At 38.4% G+C, this 23,432-nt stretch overlaps 1 protein-coding gene across 3 annotated transcripts in view; it reads left to right on the top strand.

The window, feature by feature from the left end:
* Positions 1-17,789, top strand: part of LOC104605824 (zinc ion binding protein) — a 28,092-nt gene extending 10,303 nt beyond the window's left edge. The window contains exons 3-7 of one of the 3 annotated variants that reach the window (XM_010270739.3): positions 9,950-10,222; positions 13,216-13,452; positions 14,112-14,231; positions 16,261-16,389; positions 17,491-17,789. In XM_010270739.3, coding sequence (XP_010269041.1) covers positions 9,950-10,222; positions 13,216-13,452; positions 14,112-14,231; positions 16,261-16,389; positions 17,491-17,511 — 780 coding nt within the window. In that variant the 3' untranslated portion in view covers positions 17,512-17,789. Of the gene's footprint in view, positions 1-6,449; positions 7,494-9,949; positions 10,223-13,215; positions 13,453-14,111; positions 14,232-16,260; positions 16,390-17,490 lie in introns of those variants that run through there. The other 2 variants (XM_010270740.3, XM_088895692.1) reach the window with 2 other exon arrangements.
* The last annotated feature ends 5,643 nt before the right edge of the window (positions 17,790-23,432 follow it).

The raw sequence follows: 23,432 nt of genomic DNA, 5'->3' as shown, positions 1-23,432 counted from the left end.
TGCTTACTTAGATTAGCTCTAGACAGGCATTTGTCTAGAGCCAGAACCCAAACTAGAAAGCTTGCCTTAGAAGGACTAGTAAAGACCCAAATCTGTTTGCTAGGAAAACCCACAATAGCACCTTGGCTTAGCTTTTCCTCCATAGATTTAACTGAGAAAACCACATCACCACTCCATCTCCACTTCCATTTGTCATCCACATCTATAGAAACCTGCTGATTCTGCAATAGTTGTAATAGCTCCAGAAGCTGCTCCAGCTCCCAGTCATGGAGGGTCCTTCTAAAGACAGGACACCGAACAGCAGCACAACCATTCTCCCACTCAAAAGAGTCAAAGACTGAAGCATCAGGAGAGGAGGCACAAAGGCTGAGATTAGGGAAGAGCTCAGCCAAGGGGGAGTTTGAACACCAGGGGTCCTTCCAGAATTTCAGCCTCCTTCCATCTCCCACCTTATATTCCAGACCTTTTGAAAAAGCAGGGAAAATGTTCATAATGCCTTTCCACAAGGAGCAGCCCCACGAATGAAGGGGGTCCAAAGATCTCCAGTTACCCCAGTCTGCCCCATACTTGGCAGCAACCAGAGATCTCTACCATGCATCCCTTTCAGAACCAAATCTCCAAATCCACTTGCTAAAGAGGGTAAAATTGAAAATCTTTAGTTTTCTCACTCCCAGCCCACCTTCTTTAACAGGCAAACAGACCTGATCCCAATTTACTAAATGAATTTTCTTTTCTTCTTTACAACCCCTCCACAAGAAGTTCCTTTGGAGGGATTCTAATTTCTTAGAAATCTTGGAGGGGATGGGAAAGAATGAGAGAAAATAGGTTGGGAGGTTAGAAAGGGTACTCTTTAAAAGAGCCACTCTACCCGTTGCAGAGAGGTATTTGGCCTTCCAGGAAGCCAGCTTCTTCTTCATTCTCTCAATCAAAGGATCCCAGACAGAAGAGGAAGTGCATTTAGCACCCAGAGGGAGACCCAAAAATTTACCTGGCAAGCCATAATCTCAGCTAACTCCTCCAGATTCTCCACATGGCCAATGGGAAAAATCACACTCTTACCAAGGTTAACTTTGAGCCTAATCACAACCTCAAACCAGCAAAGAATGCCCAACATAGAATCAAACAGCTCAGCCGAGGAATCAATAAAACATGAAGTGTCGTCTGCAAATTGGAGAAGATGAACCTTCTCCCCTCCTGGAGAGATCTCAAAACCATCTCACAGGCCTCCTTCCACAGCCAGCTTACTGAACTGAGTAAAGACCTCCATAAGGTAGATGAAAAGCAAGGGGGAGAGAGGGTCCCCTTGCCTGATCCCCCTAGAACTCTCAAAAAACTCCAACACTTGCCCATTGATTAAGACTGAAAATTTAGGAGAAGGCACACACACTTTCATCCAGTTCCTCCATTTACGGCCAAAATTCATTTTTCCAAGGACAAAGTCCAGACATCTCCAGTTCACGTGGTCATAAGCTTTCTCAGTATCCAACTTACAAACCAAACCTGGCCTACCATCCCTCTTTCTGGAGTTAATTAGCTCATTTGCTATCAAGACACTGTCCAACATCTGCCTCCCAGGATCAAAGGCACCTTGATTCTCAGAAATAATAGAAGGCAAGACCCTTTTCAACCTCTCTGCCAAAACTTTTGCCAGAATTTTATAGAAGCTGCTGAGGAGGCTAATAGGTCTGACATCCTTTATGTTAACAGGCTCAACTATTTTAGGGATGAGAGTAATAAAAGTGGAGTTTAGGCTTCTTTGAAGAGAGGCACTACTGTAAAGGACTGGAAAGCCTTCATGATATCCTTCTTTATAAAGTCCCAACATTTTAAGTAAAACAGATTTGCCCACTGATCTGGTCCGGGAGATTTCAAATTTTCCAAATGAATGATCACCTCCTTAACTTTCTCCTCGGTGAAAGGAATTTCAAGAAGAGCTTTCTGATCTTCAGTGAGTCTTTTAAAGGGGGTATGGAGATGAAGGGGTCTATTAGCCCAAGGTTCTTCATAGAGCTGCTTATAAAAAGAAGCAATAAGTTTGATTTCAGCAACTAACACTCCCATCATTCCCTCCCACTCCAACTTACTAATTTCTTTAACTCTGTTACGGGCTTTTGCCATCTTATGAAAGAAACTAGTGTTTTTATCCCCCACTTTCAACCAAGTTGTTTTGGCTCTTTGTCTCCATCTTATGAAAGAAACTAGCCTGTCAAAGGTTGATTTGACCTGGCACCTTTTCTCTCTTTGATCTTGGGTTAAGGGACCAACTTCTTCAGCTCTATCAATTTCATCAATTACACTCAAACATGCCCTTTTTCTGTCTCCAAAGCCAAACTATTCTCCAAGTTCCATAATTTGGTTTTCTCCTTAGCTGCCTTCAACTTCTTTGCTAAGATGAATGAGCTGGAACCATTAACATGACAATCCCCCCACACCTTCTTCTTCCTTCTTTTTTTTTTTTTCTTGTTATACAATCAAGATATTGTTGGACTGATTTTCTTCTTGCTCCTTATGTCAGTTCAAAGCAACAACTTGATCATGTTCTCACAAAGGATCTTCCCTACTTGTGGCACAATGAACTATGTGACAAGTTGGGCATGGTTGATATACATAGCCCAACTTCAGGGGGATGTTGACTTTTTATATGTTACTTAAGATAGAGTGTGCTATAAGGGGTTTCTGTAATTTCCCTTTTGTTTATGCCACTGAAGTTAAATAACACATGGGACACTGGTCTGATGGTTTTTTTTGCTTCTAAATCTCTCTTCTTCCTCTTTGGTTCTCTTCTCTCCTCTCTTCTTTCTATTAATTCTTTGTGCAGAACAGAGTTGAAGGCTTGAAGGCTTTAAAAGGATATGTAGAAGGTGATGGGAGATGTCAATTTGAGTTAGTAAACAAAAGATTTGGAATTTAGGCATTAATTGGAAAAAATGGCTGAAGAGAGCATGTAATGGCAAAATATGGTTCATGTTGTTGAGGCCAAACAAGTTGGGATAAGACTTTGGGAATTGTTGATGATGAATGGTGGTTAGTAGAAGGATATATCACTTAGTTCTAGTTGGTCAACAAGAAAAGAAGAAACGGTCGGAGCCAATGGAATTAGGTTCTTTGGTCCATTAATATTAATTGTATAATGAAATATTGAATAGACACAAATATCCCTCTCCAATATAAGTTTCTTAACAATACTCCCTTTCAAGTTGAGAAAAGATGTTACTCATGATCAACTTGCTCAAAGTATCAACTAAATTGGACTTGACAACACTTTTTGTAAATACTTCAACTAATTGATTTTCAGATTTGACAAAAGGTAAGATAACTTCTCTCATTTTAACCTTCTCTTGGATGAAATGATGATTAACTTCATTTTGTTAGTCCTATCATGCTGCACTGGATTATGTGCAATATTAATTGCTGCCTAGTTATCATAATAGGGGCTTCATAGGACCATCAATAGGAATATTTTACACTTTGAAAATAGATTTCAGCTACATTAGTTTAGAAACATTATGTTCCATTGTTACCACAAGAACCTCCTCTAGGGATTGCCTACTTCAGTTCCTCCCTTGGGAGCCTCAAGGGCCCATGGAGAAAACCCAAATTTGTCTGTAAACTTCACAACTCTTAAACCTGACCCTGTTTCTCTTCTTTCCTTCTTCATGGTCCGCATCACCTAGATATCTTCTTTCAGTATGAGAGGATGTGCCATGGTTGCTCAAGTTGTTGGGTATGATCACAGCCAGAGAAATTCCTCATTACAGAAGTAGAAAGCATGCAATTTCAACAATAAATATATCCTGATTCAAAAATAAATCATATAAATTTTAGCGTATCAGCAAGCTAATATGGGGCCATAATGTTACCATGCTCATGCACTTGTCTTCTAGCATGAGTAAGAGAATGCCAGATGAAACTGTTAAGCTATTGGAAGGATTTATTTGTTAACTCTTACTGAATGAACACTTGCTACATCCACTAATATGTATAATTTATTCCAACAAACTGTTAAGCTATTGGTGACCATATATTTTCTTACATTTTGTTTAGCCCGTTCAACAAACTAGCATGGGAACAAAAATATAAATTTACAAAAAAAAGTAAATTACGGATTACAGTAAAGTGTATAAGTTGGATTTGATTAATTATCAATTCCAATTAGCTTAATATAGTCTTTCTGTTTAAATAATCCTCTTTTTTTGATATAACCTTGCCGTTGCCTTCAAGAACATAAAACATAAATGTTGTAAGGCTTAAGTGATCCTTGTAACTGATGTTAGTGGGACAGTTTTGAGCTACTAGTCCTTTCTTTCTTTTTTTTTTCTTATTGTTCTTATCCTAGGATATGCCGCCAGGGGCATACTTGTAATTTTGTCTTTTTTATAAAGATTAATATAAATAGAAGATTGGCGGCTGCCAGTATTGAGTTTGCTTTTCTTTCTATCATTCGTACCTCTCTTTCTCTCTCTCTCTCTCTCTCTCTCTCAATCACCACAAGCAACAACATGGTATCAGAGCGGAATTTCTGGGCTGGAGAAGACCTACGATCCTAGCATCAGCCTTTCTAAAGAGGATTGGACGTGGCTACTTTTGTATCAAAAAGAAAAAAAAAAAACCCTAGCGGCGGCTGGTCTTAGTTATCTCTGGCGGCTGCACTTACAGAAACCCTAGCGGCGGCTTGTGCTTTCAATCTTCTCTGGCAGTTGTGCTTGCAGAAACCCTAGTAAGTCCTGCGGCTGTACTTCTGCTGAAACCCTAGTGGCCCCAAGCGACAGTTACTGAAAAACCCTAGCTGTGTCTGGCCGTGGGATGGTGCTGGTCTGCTGAAACCCTAATCGAAGGAGGGTGTTGATGGAGCAATGAAACCCTAGCAGGTTCTGATCTAGTGCTGAACAGGTGTGGTTTTGTTTCAGTTTATCTTAGTATTCTTTATCCAATGGTGCGTAGGGCTTATGCCTTGATTATATGATTACTAGTGTGAATAATTGGATGGTTAGAGTGGGGGAACCACATTCAGACTAACAGTAATGTCTGTATTGGTGGTGCTGAACCGATGACCGGACTATTTATTGTTCTATTTGGACGTTGTAGTGACTGATCTCTTATTCTCAGCAGTAGTTCTTGTGCTCTCAACAATATTCAATAGTTTGTTGCTCACATTCTAGGAGTAAACCCTGAGTTGCCACATTCCAGTTGTGGCGGCTGTGCTGTTAGGTGGCATTTGGACTGGTTGGTTGTAATATTCAATGGCAAGTCATGAACTGACCTCACCGGGGAACACCCCAACCCGCAGCATAGCAGGTATGGGAGGTGAAACCATGGTTTTTTCCATGCCAATTACCCCCTTGAACGGTCTGAACTACCTGGAGTGGGCTAAGAGTGTAAAACTCTATGTAACGGCAAGGGGTAAGGCCGGTTACATCAATGGAAGGGTGAAAGAACCCAAGGGTGAGACGGCTGAACATGATAGGTGGGACCAAGAAAACAGTATGGTGATGTCTTGGCTCCTTGCAGCCATGGAACCTGATGTGAAAAAGAATTTTATGTGGGCAGACACCGCCAGTGAGATCTGGGAATAGGCCAGAATTACCTATTTTGAGCAAAGGCATTATGCCAAGATTTACCATGTATATGAACCATTAAGGGTGCAAATCCTAGGAAGCAAAGAATTGCCTATAGTACACGAAGTATACTCCCTTGTCCAATTTGAAGAAAGCAGGCGAAGTGTGATGGTTACAGCTGAGGGGGAGCAACAAGTTGCCTTGGTTGCGGTGAATAATAGCTCAACAGGGAAGAAAAGTGATCCTAAGAAGGGAGATGATAAAGATAAACTCTTTTATACCCATTGTAGGTCACGACATACACGTGACACCTGTTGGGACATCCACGGGAAACCCAAGTGGGTAGCAAAGAATCAAGAATAGGGTAAAGGTCACTTGAAAAGAACGAGTGCAGCACATGTGGCAACCCAAGACACTCAGGTTGCCGGTAGTACCCGGGGCCCTCCTAATAAGCGTGACCCCAAGGAGGATATAATGAATTCATTCAGAGAGCATTTGGAATTTTATGGTAGGGTATGGCGGCAATTGGACAACTCAGTCACTGGTACTCCCTCTACTTCTTTTGCATCTACTTCAGGTAATGTGGCTTCTGCATTCCATGTCACTCCCACAGATTCCCCTTGGATTATTGACTCAAGGGCCTCAAATCACATGACTGGTAAGCCTAACCTATTCCATTCTTATAGCCTTTGTCAGGAAGGGATAGAAGTGAGACTTGCAGATGGTTCATTTTCTTCCATTGCAGGTCAAGGATCGATATCCCTTCCCCATGGCCTTAACCTGAATTGTGTATTGCATGTCCCTCAACTTCCCATAAATTTGCTTTCAATTAGTAGCATTACAAGTTCTTTAAACTGTAGTGTAACCTTTTTTGCTGACTCATGTGTTTTTCAGGACCTAACGTCTGGGAGGACGATTGGTAGAGGAAGCCTGGTGGACGGTCTCTACATTCTCGACAACAAAGCTGGTCTCTCCATGTCATCCTCAGAGTCACATAGTCAGTCAAATAAGAGTCAAATTTTGTTGTGGCACAGTCGTTTAGGTCATGTTTCTTTCGAAGTAATAAAATGTTTGTTTCCACTTTTATTTAAGTCGTGTTCAGTGTCAGAGTTCATGTGTCAAACATGTCAGTTGAGTAAACAATGTAGAACAACCTTTCATTCAAGCAATAAAAGATCAAATGTTCCTTTTCATGTTGTGTATTCTGATGTATGGGGGCCTACAAATGTAATCTCTGAGGGTGGATATAAGTATTTTATTACATTGATTGATGATTACTCTCGCTATACATGGGTAATCCCTATGCATAGCGGAGACAAGGTTCCAAAAATAGTGAAAGACTTCCAGAGGATGGTGTTTACACAGTTCCATGTTGAAATACAGATCTTCCAATCCGATAATGCGAAAGAATACTTCCATGGGGAGCTAAATGAGTTCTTCGCCTCCCATGGGTCTATTCATAAAAGCTCATGCGCCAGAACACCACAGCCAAATGGGGTTGCAGAAAGAAAAAACAGACACCTCCTTGAGGTAGCCTACGGGATGATGTTACACATGAATGTCTCAAAAAGGTTTTGGGTGGATGCTATACTTACAACTGCGTATGTCATCAACCGCATGCCCTCTAGAGTATTGAATTACATGGCCCCTTGTCAGTTATTGTACCCTCAGTCACCTTTATTTTCCATCCCCATGAGAGTCTTTGGTTGTTGGGCCTTTGTCCATGATTTGTCTCCATCCAGAGGTAAGTTAGACCCTCGGTCCATTCCTTGTGTCTTCCTGGGGTACCCATCCTCTCAAAAGGGGTATCGGTGTTTTGACCCAGTTAGTTGTAAATATTTTGTCTATGGATGTGTCCTTTGAGTCCAAGCCGTTCTTCCCTCCTTCTCCTCAAGGGGAGAGCCGTAGTGTGGAAGAGGAGAAGCAGGTTCAGGTGTCTCTTCCTTCTATTCCGGACCTCACTCCCTTCCGTGTCTTCCAACGTACTCGTCGGAGAGATCAACAATGTGATAGAAATGTGGAGCAGCCAAACACTGAGCAACTGACATCATCAGAATCCCAGGAGGTAAGTCCAACCCCTAACCCTACTCTCACTGTGGACGACCTAGACATCCCTATTGCTCAACGAAAGGGAGTCAGGTCTTGCACTACCAAACACCCCATTACCTACTTTGTTTCCTATGACCACATCTCTCCCTTGTACTGAGCCTTTCCATCGGCAGTTGACTGCATCCCTATTCCCAAGAATGTTGCAGAAGCCTTAAAATATCCTGAATGGATAGATGCCATGAAGGATGAGATCGATGCCCTCCACAAAAATCAGACTTGGGAATTGGTGGATCCTCCAGAGGGGAAAGAACCCGTGGGGTGCAAATGGGTGTTCACAGTTAAGCACAAGGCAGATGGAACAGTTGAAAGGTACAAAGCAAGACTAGTAGCCAAAGGGTACACACAAGTATATGGAGTTGACTATGATGAGACTTTTGCTCCAGTGGCTAAGATGAACTCGATTAGGATTCTCCTATCCTTAGCTGCTAACTTTGACTGGGAATTGCATCAATTAGACATAAAGAATGCCTTCCTGAATGGTGACTTGGAAGAAGAGGTATACATGGTTCAACCTCCTGGATTCTCTGCCAAGGGAAGTGAAAACAAGGTGTGCAAGCTACGGAAGTCTATCTACAGATTAAAATAGTCTCCTAGAGCCTGGTTCAGTAAGTTTCACATGGCAGTTCAAGAGATGGGGTTCCAACAGTGCCAGTCTGATCATACACTTTTTGTGAAGAGATGTCAAGAGCAGGTTGTTGTATTGATAGTGTATGTAGACGATATCATCATTACAGGGAGTTGGAGTTCAGAGATACAGAAATTGAAACAATTCCTTACATCCAAATTTGAAGTGAAAGATCTAGGACTCCTAAAGTATTTCCTTGGGATCAAAGTTGCCCATTCAAAAAGGGGTATCTTTGTCTCTCAAAGGAAATACACCCTTGATCTATTACGGTATACAGGTAAATTAGGTGCAAGGCCGGCAGACACTCCTATGGATGCGGACCACAAGCTAGGTGACTGTATTGGTGAACCTCTGAAAGATGTAAAGCAGTTCCAAAGGTTAGTGGGAAAGCTGATTATCTATCCATGACCCGTCCAGATATTGCCTATTCAGTTGGAGTTCTGAACCAATTTATGCACTCTCTTAAGAAGCCACACATGGTGGCAGTAGAGAGAGTCCTTAGATACCTGAAGAAACATCCAGGAACAGGCCTACTATTCAGTAAACACAATCACCTAAAGGTGGAAGTCTTTACAGATGTTGATTGGGCAGGAGCCATGGATGATAGAAAGTCCACTAGTGGGTATTGCACATTTGTGGGAGGAAATCTGGTGACCTGGAAGAGCAAGAAGCAAAGTGTGGTAGTGAGATCAAGTGCAGAAGCTGAGTATAGAGCTATGGCACATGGGGTGGCTGAAGTCCTTTGGCTAAAGAACCTCCTAGGTGAGCTTGGAGTTGCTGTTCATAATCCTATGTCTCTTTACTGTGACAACAAGGCTGCAATAAACATCGCCAGCAATTCGGTCCTACATGAGAGGACTAAGCATATTGAGGTGGATAAGCACTTCATAAAAGAGAAACTGGAAAAAAGGGAAATTTGTATCCCTTATGTCAACTCCAAGGAACAACTTGCTGATGTCCTCACAAAAGGACTTCTGTGTTTGCGGCACAATGAGCTATGTGACAAGCTGGGCATGATAGACATCTTCAGCCCAACTTGAGGGGGAGTGTTGTAAGGCTTAAGTGTTCCTTGTAACTGATGTTAGTGGGACAGTTTCAGCTACTAGTCCTTTCTTTCTTTTTTTCTTATTGTTCTTATCCTAGGATATGCCGCCAGAGGCATACTTGTAATTTTGTCTTTTTTATAAAGATTAGTATAAATAGAAGACTGGCAGCTGCCAGTACTGAGTTTGCTTTTCTTTCTATCATCCGTACCTCTCTTTCTCTCTCTCTCTCTCTCTCTCTCTCTCTCTCTCTCAATCACCACAAGCAACAACAATAAATATAGCAGCAGTTAAATTAAAAGTACAAAAAGGAAAATCATGATTCAAGCTTAGCAGAATTGCCTTATATCTTCTTGACCACAAAAACAGAAATATAATTGAATTACATTCAGTGTTAAATCCATGGGAAAAGAGGGGAGGGGAGTTAAATTCATAATTTCAGATATTATAAAATAACTATGGAGGGTTAGTGGATCATTAACAATGGATGGAGTAGGAACATCTTTAGAAATTTAGTTTCCTTTTACTTGGTTGGTTTCCTCTTGTTACCTGTTCTGAAAGCTTCATTCTTTTTTGTTAGCATCTTTATCCTGACATAATATCTGTATCTCAAGCAGGATTTTACTTATGTACAGTCCTTTAGAGGTCATGAGCATAGAATAATGGCTGTAGTATTTGTTGATGCTGGCAAACAATTGTGCATAAGTGGTGATATTGGTGGTGGCATTTTTATCTGGGATATTGGCAGTTCTCTTGAACAAGAACCATTAAAGAAATGGTATGAGCAAAAAGATTGGCGTTATAGTGGTATTCATTCCTTGGCTATTTCTGGAACTGAACACCTATACACTGGGAGTGGAGACAGGTCAATAAAGGCATGGTCGCTGAAGGTAATGTTTATGTACTCTGTACTTTGTTTTTACCAAATTAACTTAATCACATTTTTTTAATATTTTTGTCATAGTATTTGCACCCCATTAGGGTGAAATTAAATTAACAGCAGAATTGCTTTTTTGAAGATAGGGATATTTCAGTAAATTATCAAAAAAAGATAGGGACATTTCAGTCCATTTTCTTAGAATACTCCAGTACAATTAATCGTTATCATCATCTTTCTTATCCCACATAAATGTGGTTGGCATCAAGAATTTGTTTCTCTATCAAGCTATTCTTTCCTCAGTTTAAGTTCGCTATTGTCCTTTGTAAATATTTATGTTATTAGAGAAGGAAATTCCCACTCAGTTTGACATCAGAAATAATGAAGCCACAGCCAGTTCCACGAGAACTGAAGACAAAGCACCTTCTCCATGCACCAACTGAGCTTCCACCAGGAACCTAAGATTGGAGACCAAATACACAGCTAAATCTAAGGAATTCTAGTACAACCACCCTGAGACATCCCTATTTTGCTCTTCTCAAAAGTATTACTGTTCATGTTGCTATATGGCAAGTCCCCTCACCTATCTGCCTTTGCTTCTCTTCTCCCCTGATGGTCCATGGACATAATTGGAATTGTACCCTAGAATCCTAGAATTTTTTTTTTCTCCTTATTTTACCTTCCCTTTTTCCCAAAGTGGTTTAATCTCTCTCTTCAAGTCTGGCGAATGGCTTACTTTTGCCTTGTTTTTTTTTTTCGGGAAGTAGTGAAAATATTTTTTTTGAATAGAGGAAAAGCATTCCTCAAGGCAAGAGTACATAGGGCAACGTAGGCCCCCAAAGACAAACTTTGAGAAACCATACAACCACTACGACCACACTGCATCAAAACAGAAAAATTATCATCCCATAATACCTGATTCCAATGAGCCAATACTGATGGTGAATTTAAGCCTGTAAACTCCTTATATGTGCATGCCCACTGAAATCGTTCTCTCCATTCTTCCAAGGACTGTTTCCAGCTGATAAAGCTTACTTCTGTCTTGTTCCCTTCAAATTAAAGGCTTACAAAATTTTAAGAATCTTCATGATTTATCTCCAAGCCCCAGTTATGCATTTTTCACACAATTTGGCACTTGTTTATTGTAGATTGATGAGTCATTTCTTGACTCATGATTGCATATTGCATTGCTTTACAAGGCCTCTGCCAAGCTTAGCATTGCATTTCTCTAAAGAATGAACCCTTGCTAGAATATGATCACAATAACTGAGTATTTATTGATATTTTTCGCTAAAACTTTTGTAAAATTTTATTTTCTACAAATTTTTATTACCTTTATATTATAAGTACTTTTTAGAGGATGGTTGATAGTGGTAAATTTTTCAACAACAAAGAATGTGGTTCAGGCTCAATTGTTACCTGCAGCACATCAAAGTATAAAATTGAACTTTGATGGAAGTTCTTTGGGCAATCCGGGACCCTTGGGAGTTGGGGAGTATTAAGAGATGGGGAGGACAGGCTGATAGCACTTTACTCTGGCCCAGTAAGTGTTGGAAATTCTTTAAGAGCTGAGATTATGGCCTTACTTCAAGGACTGAGTCTGGCCAATGGGGATTCCAAAACTATGAGGTGGAAGGAGACTAAGCTGTTAATAGAATGGCTGCAGACAAAAAGTCTGGGGGTTGTAGACTTATAGATAACAGATGAGGGATATTTTTTGCTTAGCAAGGGAAGCTGGAGTACTCTTTAATTGGACAAGGAGGTCAGCCAATAGTGTGGCCAATACTTTGGCAAAGCAGGGGACTCAAAGGGAATATCTTTTGGGCTGTGTTGTAAATCTTGGGACAAAATATGGGGTCAACACTCATGCTTTGAGTGGTTGACATTGTATGTTTACTTTTGCTGGTTTAATGAAAGTTACTGTTTCCAATAAAAAAAATAGGTGCATCCTCCCAGCAATTCCGGTTCAGTAGGAGATCTTTTTCCATTGAAGAAATAACTTTTGATCTAATTTTCAGGCCCAACTCCAGTAAGGAATACTGCAGTCTCACCAAAAGGGGAAGAGAATTTTGGTCTTGTTTGCTCAAGAGTATGCAACTTCAGAACTACTAAACTTCCTAAAGCATACCCTCCATGAGGGAAGCTTGCCTTCAAGTTAAAATATAACTTGTAGGGGCACTATATGTGCATCACCTCCTGGTTTGGCAAGGAAAAAACCAGAAGAGCTTGCATCCATGAAAGTGATGAGGTCTCCAGGTGGAGGTCCTTTTTAGAGACAATTTCTCCTCTCTTTCAGAAACTCCCCAAAAACCTGCATCCCTCTCTGAGAGATCTATCCTTTTCCCTACCCTTGAGGGTTGATAGTCACTTTGGAACAAGAATTAGATGATGATGATGATAATAATATATGTATGCATGTATATGCATGTATATATATGTATGTAACAAATAGTTAAACCTTCTACTCACTCAGAAATAAAATTTAATTTAAAAGTATTTGTAGAGTGGTGTAGATCCTACTCTAGCTCTGCGTTGCTTCCTATTAGAAAGTTATTCATATCCTTCAATTACAAATCAAATCTAATTTACTTCCCTAACTGAAATAAATCCTCATAAGAAAGGCTATGAAGATATTACATAGGTGTAGGTCCAATTCTTCTAGATGAAATTTGTTGTTTAATTATAAATGACACCTAATGGTCTCCTAAATCAAATAAAAAACCCAGTCTAAATGCTTCAGTGCTTACCATAGGAATGGCAGATTCCAAATAAAATAGGTAGCCTATAGTTGTCTCATGCTGAGTACAAGGTCATTTTCTAGTTTATTACCTAATTAGGTAATAAGATTTTCTAACCTGAAACTACTCAGCATCCCAATGGTTGTGTTAAGCTGATAATTTCTTTAATGATTTTTTACCTGAGAAGTGTTCTGTTACTATGTTTACTCTGGTTTAAAATACAAGAGGGCCCTATAGTAAGTCACATATTTTGTTTCTCCTTTTTCAGGATTACACCCTTACATGCACTATGAATGGTCATAAATCAACAGTTTCTTCGCTAGCAATATGTAATGGGGTTCTTTATAGTGGAAGTTGGGATGGAACTATTCGCTTATGGTATCTTAATGATCACAGTCCTCTGACAGTATTGGGAGATGATACACCTGGAAATGTGGCTTCTGTCTTGTCACTTTCAGTAAACCATCATATGCTTGTTGCTGCTAGTGAGAATGGATGTCTAAAGGTTTATCATTCTTTGAACTTTCTCTCCTTGGGGACTTGGAAATATAGATACTTGTTGGGGGAAGTTAGGGTAGCCACTGGACTCGATGCTTCTTTCTCTTGGATTTACAGATTTGACAATATATCGTGGATGCCTTGGCAAGACTAGGGGTAAAATAGAGAATAATTGTATTGGGGACTGACCTATTAAGGGAATTCAGTATAACAGTAGGGTAATTGATTTGAGGTAGTTTGCCTTTACTAATCTGAAATGGGGTGTTTGGCACAATCCTTTGTAATCTATTTCTTTTAAATAAATAAGCAAAACTCTTTTGATTGTTCTGATCCAAAAGAGAGAAAAAAAAAAGAAATCATTTAACTTTCTCTTCAGCTCAGGTCATTGAGCAATTTCTCAGTGAATTGGGTGATGTGCTTTAAACCACATCTCCAGTTACTGCAGAAAAAAAAAAAAAAAAAAAAAAAAAACTATCCGCTGGTACAACCCATATGTGTTTTATCCAGTCAACAGATTGATTCCAATTTTGGGGTTGGAACCACCATACCTTTTTTTTGGGTAATAAAATAAAATTTATTAAAAGAAAAAGAAGTTGATACAATACATTACTCATCATTAATAAGTTTTGATTGTTCTTTTTTACTTCTGGTTCATGTTTCTATCAGATGTGGAGGAATGATGTGCTTGAGAGATCAATACAAATTGAGAATGGTGCTATTCTTGCCATTGAGTTGGAGGGTCAATTGCTTTTTGCAGGAGGTTGGAATAAGACTGTTTATGTACAGGTTTGTGTGGTGCATAGTTCATTGTGTGCAATTGATGTTTTCTTGTTATTCTTCATATTACCCTTTCAAAAGTTTGCATTGCCTTATGGGGAATTTGTTCCTTGTAAAGTTCTACCTTTTATCCATGGATCTATGTTTTGGTTTCATTAGGCATTATGCCATATTCCATTGGGTTGTGATTTTTTTTTTTTATTTCCACTAAAAATTCTGCATATCTGAGGATACTGGGAAAATGTTAGGAATATTAGAAAAAGAGTGGAATTTATTCGTGAAACTTTAGGAAATTTTGAAAGAGGTATAACTATATGCTTCAAAAAGTAAAAGAATAAAAATTCACTATGTACAACCATGGTTCACAATATCAACGATATTGGTGAAATATCCTCGATATATCCCCATTTGCTAGGTGGCAATACAAAATCTTCCTGGAATCTTCTTTTCCAAATATCCCCGACATTTTTCCGTTCGTCGGTGATATTTCAGATTTCATTGATAGGCTATATATTTAAAGTTTAAAATTTTAGAATATTATTTCAATATTTCATTAAAATCATCATATTTTTTTTAAAAAAATATTTTTCTAAAAGAACCAACAGGGAATTAGTGATCAGATAATTGGCTTACTACTTTGATATGATTCACTTACCAAGTCACTATAATTCAAAACTTCTCCAACTCTACATGGTGAAATGTTTATCGATATTGATATTACGAACCATATGTACAACAATGGATAAGAGATTAAAAATCTCAAATAGGCATAAAAGGAAACATCTTGTTTAATACCTAAAGGTGAATATACATAAATACCAAATATAACTCACATCTCTCGACTCATTTAAAATCATCTCTATTTTGAATTATATGACCATAGTATTATCATCATCATCGAAGCCCTTGTCCCAACTATATGGGGTTGGCTACATGGATTCTGTTTTGCCATTCTGTTCAGTGCCATATCCATCATCAAATTATGGGTGCTTAAACCAATTCTTACTATTTCCACCCAAGTACTTTTTGATCTGCCCCTAGTTCTTTCTATCCCTTTCAACTTGTAACAGATTACTTCTTCTAACAGGAGCTGTAGATGATCTTCTATGCATGTGACCAAACCACCTCAGTCTAATTTCTCTCATTTTATCACCTATTAGAGTTTCTTCTAGGTGATTATATAAAATATAATCACTATGATTATTATGTTGCTATATGTATATGGTTATTATAAAGGATTAATTATTCTTAATTTATTATTTAACTAAAATATTTAAAAGAATTTTATATTCCTAAATCACCAATTAGAGTTGCTGAATCGAAGGTCTATGGTTAATAAGTTTAAATAGATGTTCTTAATTTCATGTAAAAGCATGATTTGGGCCTCTTCTGTGCCTCCCAATTATTCTGTTGAATTGACTTTGGCACTGGTGAAATTTGCCCAATATTCTGTTAAAGATTTGAATATTTGCACATAATAAATTGAAATTTTCACTCATATCAAGGAACATAGAGAGATTTAGATGTATTTTTGTACACACTCTAGGAGGTTTTGATTCTGACTTTAGGGATTGTACTTCTCTGTTTTGGGTAATCACTTTCCTTCAAGGATGTGTTTGCTAGACAGGTCAGCCATAGAGATTATTTACATGCCTGAGGAATCCTCAAATATGGCAGTTTTGGTGGTGACTTGAAAGGAGTTTTACTAGTTATCCGCATTACCACATGTGACAAATTTCACTGTCAACACCCAATATGTGTAAAAAGAAAGCATTCCTTTCTGGGTTGAATATGTTCTGGAAGTAGCAGGTCTTTCTAGGGGGATTCCACTAGAAGGTGTGGCATAGTATCAACGTGCATTGGACATTGGGCACAAGCCTAATCCTGATGGTCCTTTATTTGATTAAATCTTTCCAAAGAGATGAAATATAACTGTTCAGCAAAAAAAATCCCTTTCTTGTTTTTTTTTTTTCTGTATACAAAAAAACCCTTATGTGCTCATAGATTCTAAATCGTCAATATATTCTATTATTTATAGGAGATATCGGGAGATGAACTTCAAATAGATACGCAAAAAATTGGCTCTATTGCATGCAGTTCTGTTATAACTGCATTGTTATATTGGCAAGGGAAACTTTTTGTGGGATTTGCTGATGGGACTATCAAGGTACACAATAGTTCTTTATTTTTTTATCTGTTTTCCTCCATTTCTTTGAGATTTACAATGGGATTTATTCACTTTTCTAGTAGTAGGCTTTGGCATCTGTATAATCTGAAACTGAACTTGTGGATGTGTTGGTCTCAAAAGTATTTTTGTTGTCTGCAAGAAAAAAGAAATCATCATTCATGCATTTTTTGTAATATTATCCCTTCAGCTGCCATGGATCATCTAGATGCTTTTGCTTTTCTCTTTCCTGTCTATTAATTTGCTGCATTCTCCAAAGGGTAAATGACATTATGTATTCTCATTTCTCAAAGACAACCTTTTTCCCCAATTATTAGCTTATTAATTTTTTTTTACTTGTAAAGGCTTTATGTTTTATTTTATTTTTGATTTATATATCCATATTTCATTTTTGCCTTGTAATGAGTTAGTTGCCATAGTGAAGACTAGGAAATCAGGTCCTGGTGATTGCTTTGGTGAATAGGGCTGCAAATGGATCAGATCATAGTTATACCTACATCAGACTTTGATCCATTAATATTTGGATTTGAATCGAATATTTTCCTGTTAGATTCAGATTCTAAGACCCCAGATAGCTGGGACCAATGTTGAGTCAGCCTTTTCATTATCTGTTGGATTCAGACAGACTTTGATTTTTATTTATTTTTTGGCTTCAAAACAGACATTGATTTCATTTGGATATTGCATAATACTAATCTACTAATGAAGAAAAGATCAGAATACTACATATTACTATAAAATGAATTAGAAATGACTTTGAATTGGGCTGGATCCATATTTAGTCTAACCATAGAAGAATTGAATTTGAATCATCTTAACTGGATTGATTCAAATTTGGATTGACATCTAATACAGATAAACAGATATCTTTTGTAGTCCTATTGGTCAACCTTGTCGTTATGGGCATGTTACCAAAGCATGTTCAGAATATTTTGTTTCTGGCATTATTTGAATTATGATTTCCTTATTTTATTTCATCATGACTACTTTCGTGGACTGATATTGGCAAAATAACCTGTTAAACATATTTTGGTTTCACCCCCTTTTTTTGGTAGAATGCTGACTATTATATGATTTTTCCAGGTCTACTGTCATGGGCTGTGATTAAAGGCTTATCAACTGGGACAAATACAGAATAGGATGATACTAGAGGTTAACATTCAATTCAGACAGAGAATGCTGGATAGACATCATGGAAAAACCAATATGTCAAAAAAATCTTTCGTATTTATTTTTGTGTTTTGATCACCCAGCAACAAAGATAAGCTGATTTTGTATAAAATAATGTACAGAAAATGTTAATAGACATTGTATAAATAAAATATAGAAATTAATAGATAAAAAAAAAAAAGAAGTTTTAGAGGCTTGTATGATGAGTGACATGATATGGATACTTCTACGATCATTGCTCTTTTTCGTCAGCATTTTCTTTAGGGGATGTCCTCTTACAATATGTTACAAAATGAGGGATAGTAGCTGAAGATGGTTTTATTACATGCAAAGAAATCCATCTACAGAACTGGTAAGAAGTAATCTGTTGCAGTTTGAAGGTGCCAGCAGAATTGGGCACAGACAAATAGGACATGGGTTGAAACAGTGAGGAATGATTTTAGGGCCTATGATTTAAGGTCATATACTAGAACACCCCCTATAATTTCACAGATTTACTTAAACCTACCCTATTGTTTGCATTTTACTAAAACATCCTTATAGTTTGCAACCCATGGTTATTTATTCCAAAAGTACCCTTAAATTGAGTGAAAAATGTTAGGGTATGGATCCATGGTTGTTTATTCCAAAAGTACCCCTAACACTTTTGTATAGAAAACAAAATTGACCAAATAGAGAAAAATACTGGTTGTTCGTGTTTTATTAGGGGCAAAAATGACAATTTTATTTTTAGTTTCTTTTGACTTAATTTATTTGAATGGATATTAGGATTAAAACTGTCATTTTCTATTTTCATCTAATGGAAGGTTGATTAAGTAAATTGTTTGCAAACTGTGGGGGAAGTTCTAGTAAAATGCAAACTATAGGGTAGGTTTTAGTAAATTTATGAAATTATAGGGAGTGTTTTAATAAATAATCCATCTTAGAATTAAGGATGCAAGTCAGATACCCAACTTGAAGAATTTAGGGAGAATTGATGGTTCAGCCCAGGGTCAGAATTTGTAGGCTCAAAGTACATTTGGGGTAGGTACCATCTCGGAATTGATGCCAATTCATGGGCATGTATGGGTGCATAGAGTGTGAGTTTTTGACCTTTTGAATGTTTGTAGCTCCGTAGTGGAAATCAGAAATCTGTATTGGGTCTGGACCCACTCAAGTTTTTGACCTTCTCCAAAGAATTTAAAGAATTTACACTGCATCAGGCATGGCCCATTCAAACTTTAATAAATGCTTAGCCTGGACCCACTCAAGTTGCAGGCCTGGACATGGCACTTAATAAAATGGAATGGTCACTCAGGATTTATGTAGCCACCCCATATGTTTTGGACAAGGCTTAAATGATGATGATGATGTCCTCTTGCAACTCCCAGATGTCTATGTCTTGCAACTCTAGATGTCTAATTTTTACCTAGGTAGGTTATTACTCAACGTTGTTTCAAAGACTTCCAATTCATCCAGGATTTTGGGAAAGGTGGATTGAATAAAGACAAATTTCAAAGAATTGGAAGAATATGTCAGAAAAATTAGATTTACATCAGTGCACTAGAGAAAAATAAATTCTAAAAAATACATCAATAACACTAAATTATTATATTCTCAAATGACGATGTCCATGTCAGTCTACTCTCTCTTGCTTTCTTATACACCCTGGAATTTTTTGCTTTTTTATTAAAAATATTAAAGAAATAAAACATAGGTTACTCACAATCGATACAGTTTCCTTTTTATTAGGAAATTTGTAATGACTCTCCTGTAAAACTGGGAAATCTTCTAGTTAATGACACTACTTAGAGGATTATAAATAACTTATGTACACAAAAAAAAAAAAAAAATCATTAATGGTTTTTGTGAAGTGTTATCATTAATGGTTTTTGTGAAGTGTTATTGTGCGAACTATTGGGACACAATTAGTAACTGTTGAAAAATGATGGAATTCTAAATAATTAGGGAGATTTGTTGGAGAAAGTGATTACAGAAATCTCAAAAACTGATACATATTGGCCGGTACAAGCTAATACCTAAGTAATTAGGGAAATTTAATGGAGAAAGTGATTATAGAAATCTCAAAAACTGATAGATATCGGCCAGTACTATCAATACTTTTAATTTTTTAAACCTTGATAAAGACCTAACCTTCAGCATTTTCTTGTATAAATTGATCATTATCAAACTAAAACCCGTATCATGCTTGTCCAGCTCAGATTTTATCATTGCACCAAGCAATTGTCCCTCCAAATATGTTTCAAATTTAAAATTCTTATTGCTTTTATAATAGTAGCCGTACAAGACTACAAATATCTTTAGGTTTTGAACAGCAAAATAAAAGAAAGGAGAAGAGAAGAGGAGAGGAGAAGAGAGATGGAGAAGGAGACTCGTGGAGAGGTTTTAGAAAGGAGAGAGTGGTTGGTGTTATGGAAACAGCCACCCCACTCTTTAAATTTATATACATAGTCTTATAATTGTAAAAGGGCTAAATGATTACATGGCAAGATAAGATAAGATAAACATAATTAAAAACTAATCCTACTAAAAGACTAATCCTAATTACAACTCAGTGCTGTCATCGTGCTGTCATATGAACACACTAATGTGGGGTCTATAGTTTTCTACACTCCCCCTCAAGTTGGGAATAGATGTTTGTTATTCGTAACTCGCATACATCTTCCTCTAACTTCTTTATTGGAGTAGCCTTGGGGAGAAGGTTTGCAAGCTACATGTTGGAGGTGATGTATGAAAGGCTTACTTCTTGAGATGTAATCCTCTCTCTGATAAAATGCCGGTCCACTTCAATATGCTTAGTTCTATCGTGTTGTACAAGATTATGGACCATATTAATGGCAATTTGATTATCATAGTGCAACATTAGGGGTTTCTGATAAATAATACCCAACTCCGCAAATAACGATCTCAACCATAGAATCTTAGCCACACCATTTTCCATGAACTTATATTCAGCTTCAACACTGGAATGAGAAACAACACTTTATTTCTTACTCTTCCAAGAGAGAAGATTACCTCCTACAAAAGCATAATATCCAGAGGTAGATCTTTGATAATTAACACACCTAGCCCAATCAACATTTGTGTAAACTTCTTCATGTGGTCATTATTCTTGAACAAAATGCCTCTGCCTGGGGACCTCTTCAAATATGCTAATATTCTCTCAACTACAAGGAGGTGAATAGTTCTAGGAGAGTGCATATACTGACTAACTGCACTGATTGTATAACTGATGTCAGGTCATGTGAGACAAAAATAGAGAAGTTTTCCAACTAACCGTTGGAACAAAGCTTTATCTTCAAGAGGCCCCCCACCCTTTACACTAATTTTGTGGTTTTGTTCAATAAGTGTGTCAGTAGGCTTAACACCAAACTTTCTTGTTTCTTCCAGCAGATCAAGAACATACTTTCATTGAGAAACAAAAATCCCATGCTTGGATCTAGCTACCTCAATGCCCAAGAAGTATCATAGTTCTCCTAAATCTTTTACCTCAAACTCTTGATGAAGGAGTTGCTTAAGAGACTCAATTTCACTAGTATCATTCCTTGTTACTACAATATCGTCTATATATATAACAATTAAGGTTAAGGAAAAATCCACTCTCTTAATAAACAATGTGTGGTATGATTGGGCTTGCACATATTTGAACCTCTCAAGGGTTCCTCTGAATTTGTCAACCAAGTTCTGGGGGACTGCTTTAGTCCATACAAGGCTTTGTTCAATCGACAAACCTTATTTCCTATCTCTGTACCATAAAATCCAAAAGGCAACTTCATGTAGACTTCTTCCTCCAAGCCTCCGTTGAGGAAGGCATTTTTAACATCCATCTGATACAACGGCCAAGAGCAACTAGTTACAAGAGATAATAGGACTCTGATAATGGTCATCTTTGCTACTGGTGCAAAAGTTTCCAACTAGTCAACACCATATTGTTATGGTCTAACACAGGCTTACCCTTGCCCACGCTTGGCAGGCTTACGTTAGGGACATCACCATCATTTTCGCCTGTAAGATTTTTGGGAGAATTGATGTTATCTTCAGGAAGGCCACCAAAAGCTTAACGTACTCTTTGAGGAGGGGTGGTCAACCTCCTTGGGTGCCTAACCTTGGCACTCCTAGACCTTCATCCCCTTGCGGGGCAGCCCTGGTTAACGGCTAGCATGGCTACTAGGGTTCCTCATGGGCGCACACATGCTCATGGGGACAGTGTTGGACCGGCACTGTGCTACCAATACTCAAGGGAGGCTTGGCATGCGAGCCTGGCTCAAGCATGACCCCTCACCACGCCAGCCCCATTGCCCAAGCTGAGTGAGCTACCCCGTTGCCTCTAGCGCATGGGTGTGTTTTGGCCCAAGCGGTTGCCTACCATCATGGCACACAAGTGCCTGTCATCTTCGGCATACAGGAGACCCATCACATCGGTGCCCAATCACCTCTCCGGCGCATAGTCACCTTGCATTATGGTCGTCCCCCTTTAGCACGTAAGTGGTGCCTCCCATGGACCGGTGTGAGTAGAAGAGTGCCCCGGCATTGGACTTGAGGTCATGATCCAATGCTACTGACTTTGGTGGAGCCATCCCATCGGGCAACTCCTAGCCTCTCAGCGCATAAAGGCTTGTCCTGGCCTACCTTGGCCTGGATGCCGCACGGGTTTCTTCCGCTGTAGAACTACCCCTGTGACAATATGTCAGAGTAAATCCCTTTGTAACTAATCGGGCCTTATACCTTTCTACAAAACCATTAGCATTATGTTTCGTAGTGAACACCCATGTACATCCAACTGATTTCTTCCCTTTAGGCTGATCAACTATCTCCCAGGTATTGTTTCCGATGAGGGCATCCATTTCTACTTTTATTGCATCTTTCGACTCAGATACTGACAATGCTTCTTGTATTGTTTTGGGAATGGGAATATCAACAATGGATACAAGAAAAGATTTGTAGGATGGAGACAAATGATCATAGGATAAGAATTAAGAAATGCAGTGAGTTGTGGATGTGGTGCAACGACGCTTTCCTTTACGGACTGCTATAGGGAGGTCTAGGTCATTCAATGAAGGTGAAGGCTCCATGGTGGGAGGTCTCTCATCTATAGTATCTAGTGAAGAGATTGTGGTATCTAGATCTAGATCTGTAGAAAGAATTAGGGCTAGCCTAGACTGATGATGACCAAAATCAACCTATCTCCACCGTCTGTGATAGACTCTCACATCCCAGAACCTTTGACAACCTTCCCCACTACACCCCTCTTCACTTAATGGGATTGGTATTCTGATGAGTTAATCCCAACCTCACTACTCTCTCCCTAAGGAGAAACCCTTGGATAATAAGGTACATCCTCAAAGAAAGTGACATCCATCGAAACAAATCTCTTCCTAGAAGTGGGTTCATAACAGTGATATCCCTTTTGAGTTTGTGCATAACCAAGGAAAATACATTTTGAGGCCTTAAGATCAAATTTGGAACGATGAGGGCCAATGATCTGAACAAAGAAAGTGCAACCAAAGGTTTTAAGGGGAATGATAAATAATTCTTTATTAGGGTATAAAAGGGTAAATGGAGATTTCATGTCAAGAACCTGGGAAGGAATTCAATTGATGAGATATACTGTTGTAAAAATAGCATCCCTCTGGAAACGTATAGGCACATTAGAGGTAAACATAATGCTTTTGGCCACCTCCAATATGTGTCTATTCTTTCTTTCAGCAACCTCATTCTGTTGTGGTGTATGAAGACAGGTACTCTGATGGATAATCCCATGGTCAAGTAGGTAGGAGGCTAATGGGTTTGCAAAATATTCTTTTGCATTGTCGGATCTAAAAATTTTGATTCTGACCCTAAATTGGGTTAAAATC

Source organism: Nelumbo nucifera, chromosome 1 (genome assembly GCF_055504915.1).
Source record: "Nelumbo nucifera cultivar China Antique chromosome 1, China Antique-T2T, whole genome shotgun sequence".
In the NCBI taxonomy this organism is placed as follows: domain Eukaryota; kingdom Viridiplantae; phylum Streptophyta; class Magnoliopsida; order Proteales; family Nelumbonaceae; genus Nelumbo; species Nelumbo nucifera.
This window is presented reverse-complemented; position numbering and strand designations above follow the sequence as displayed.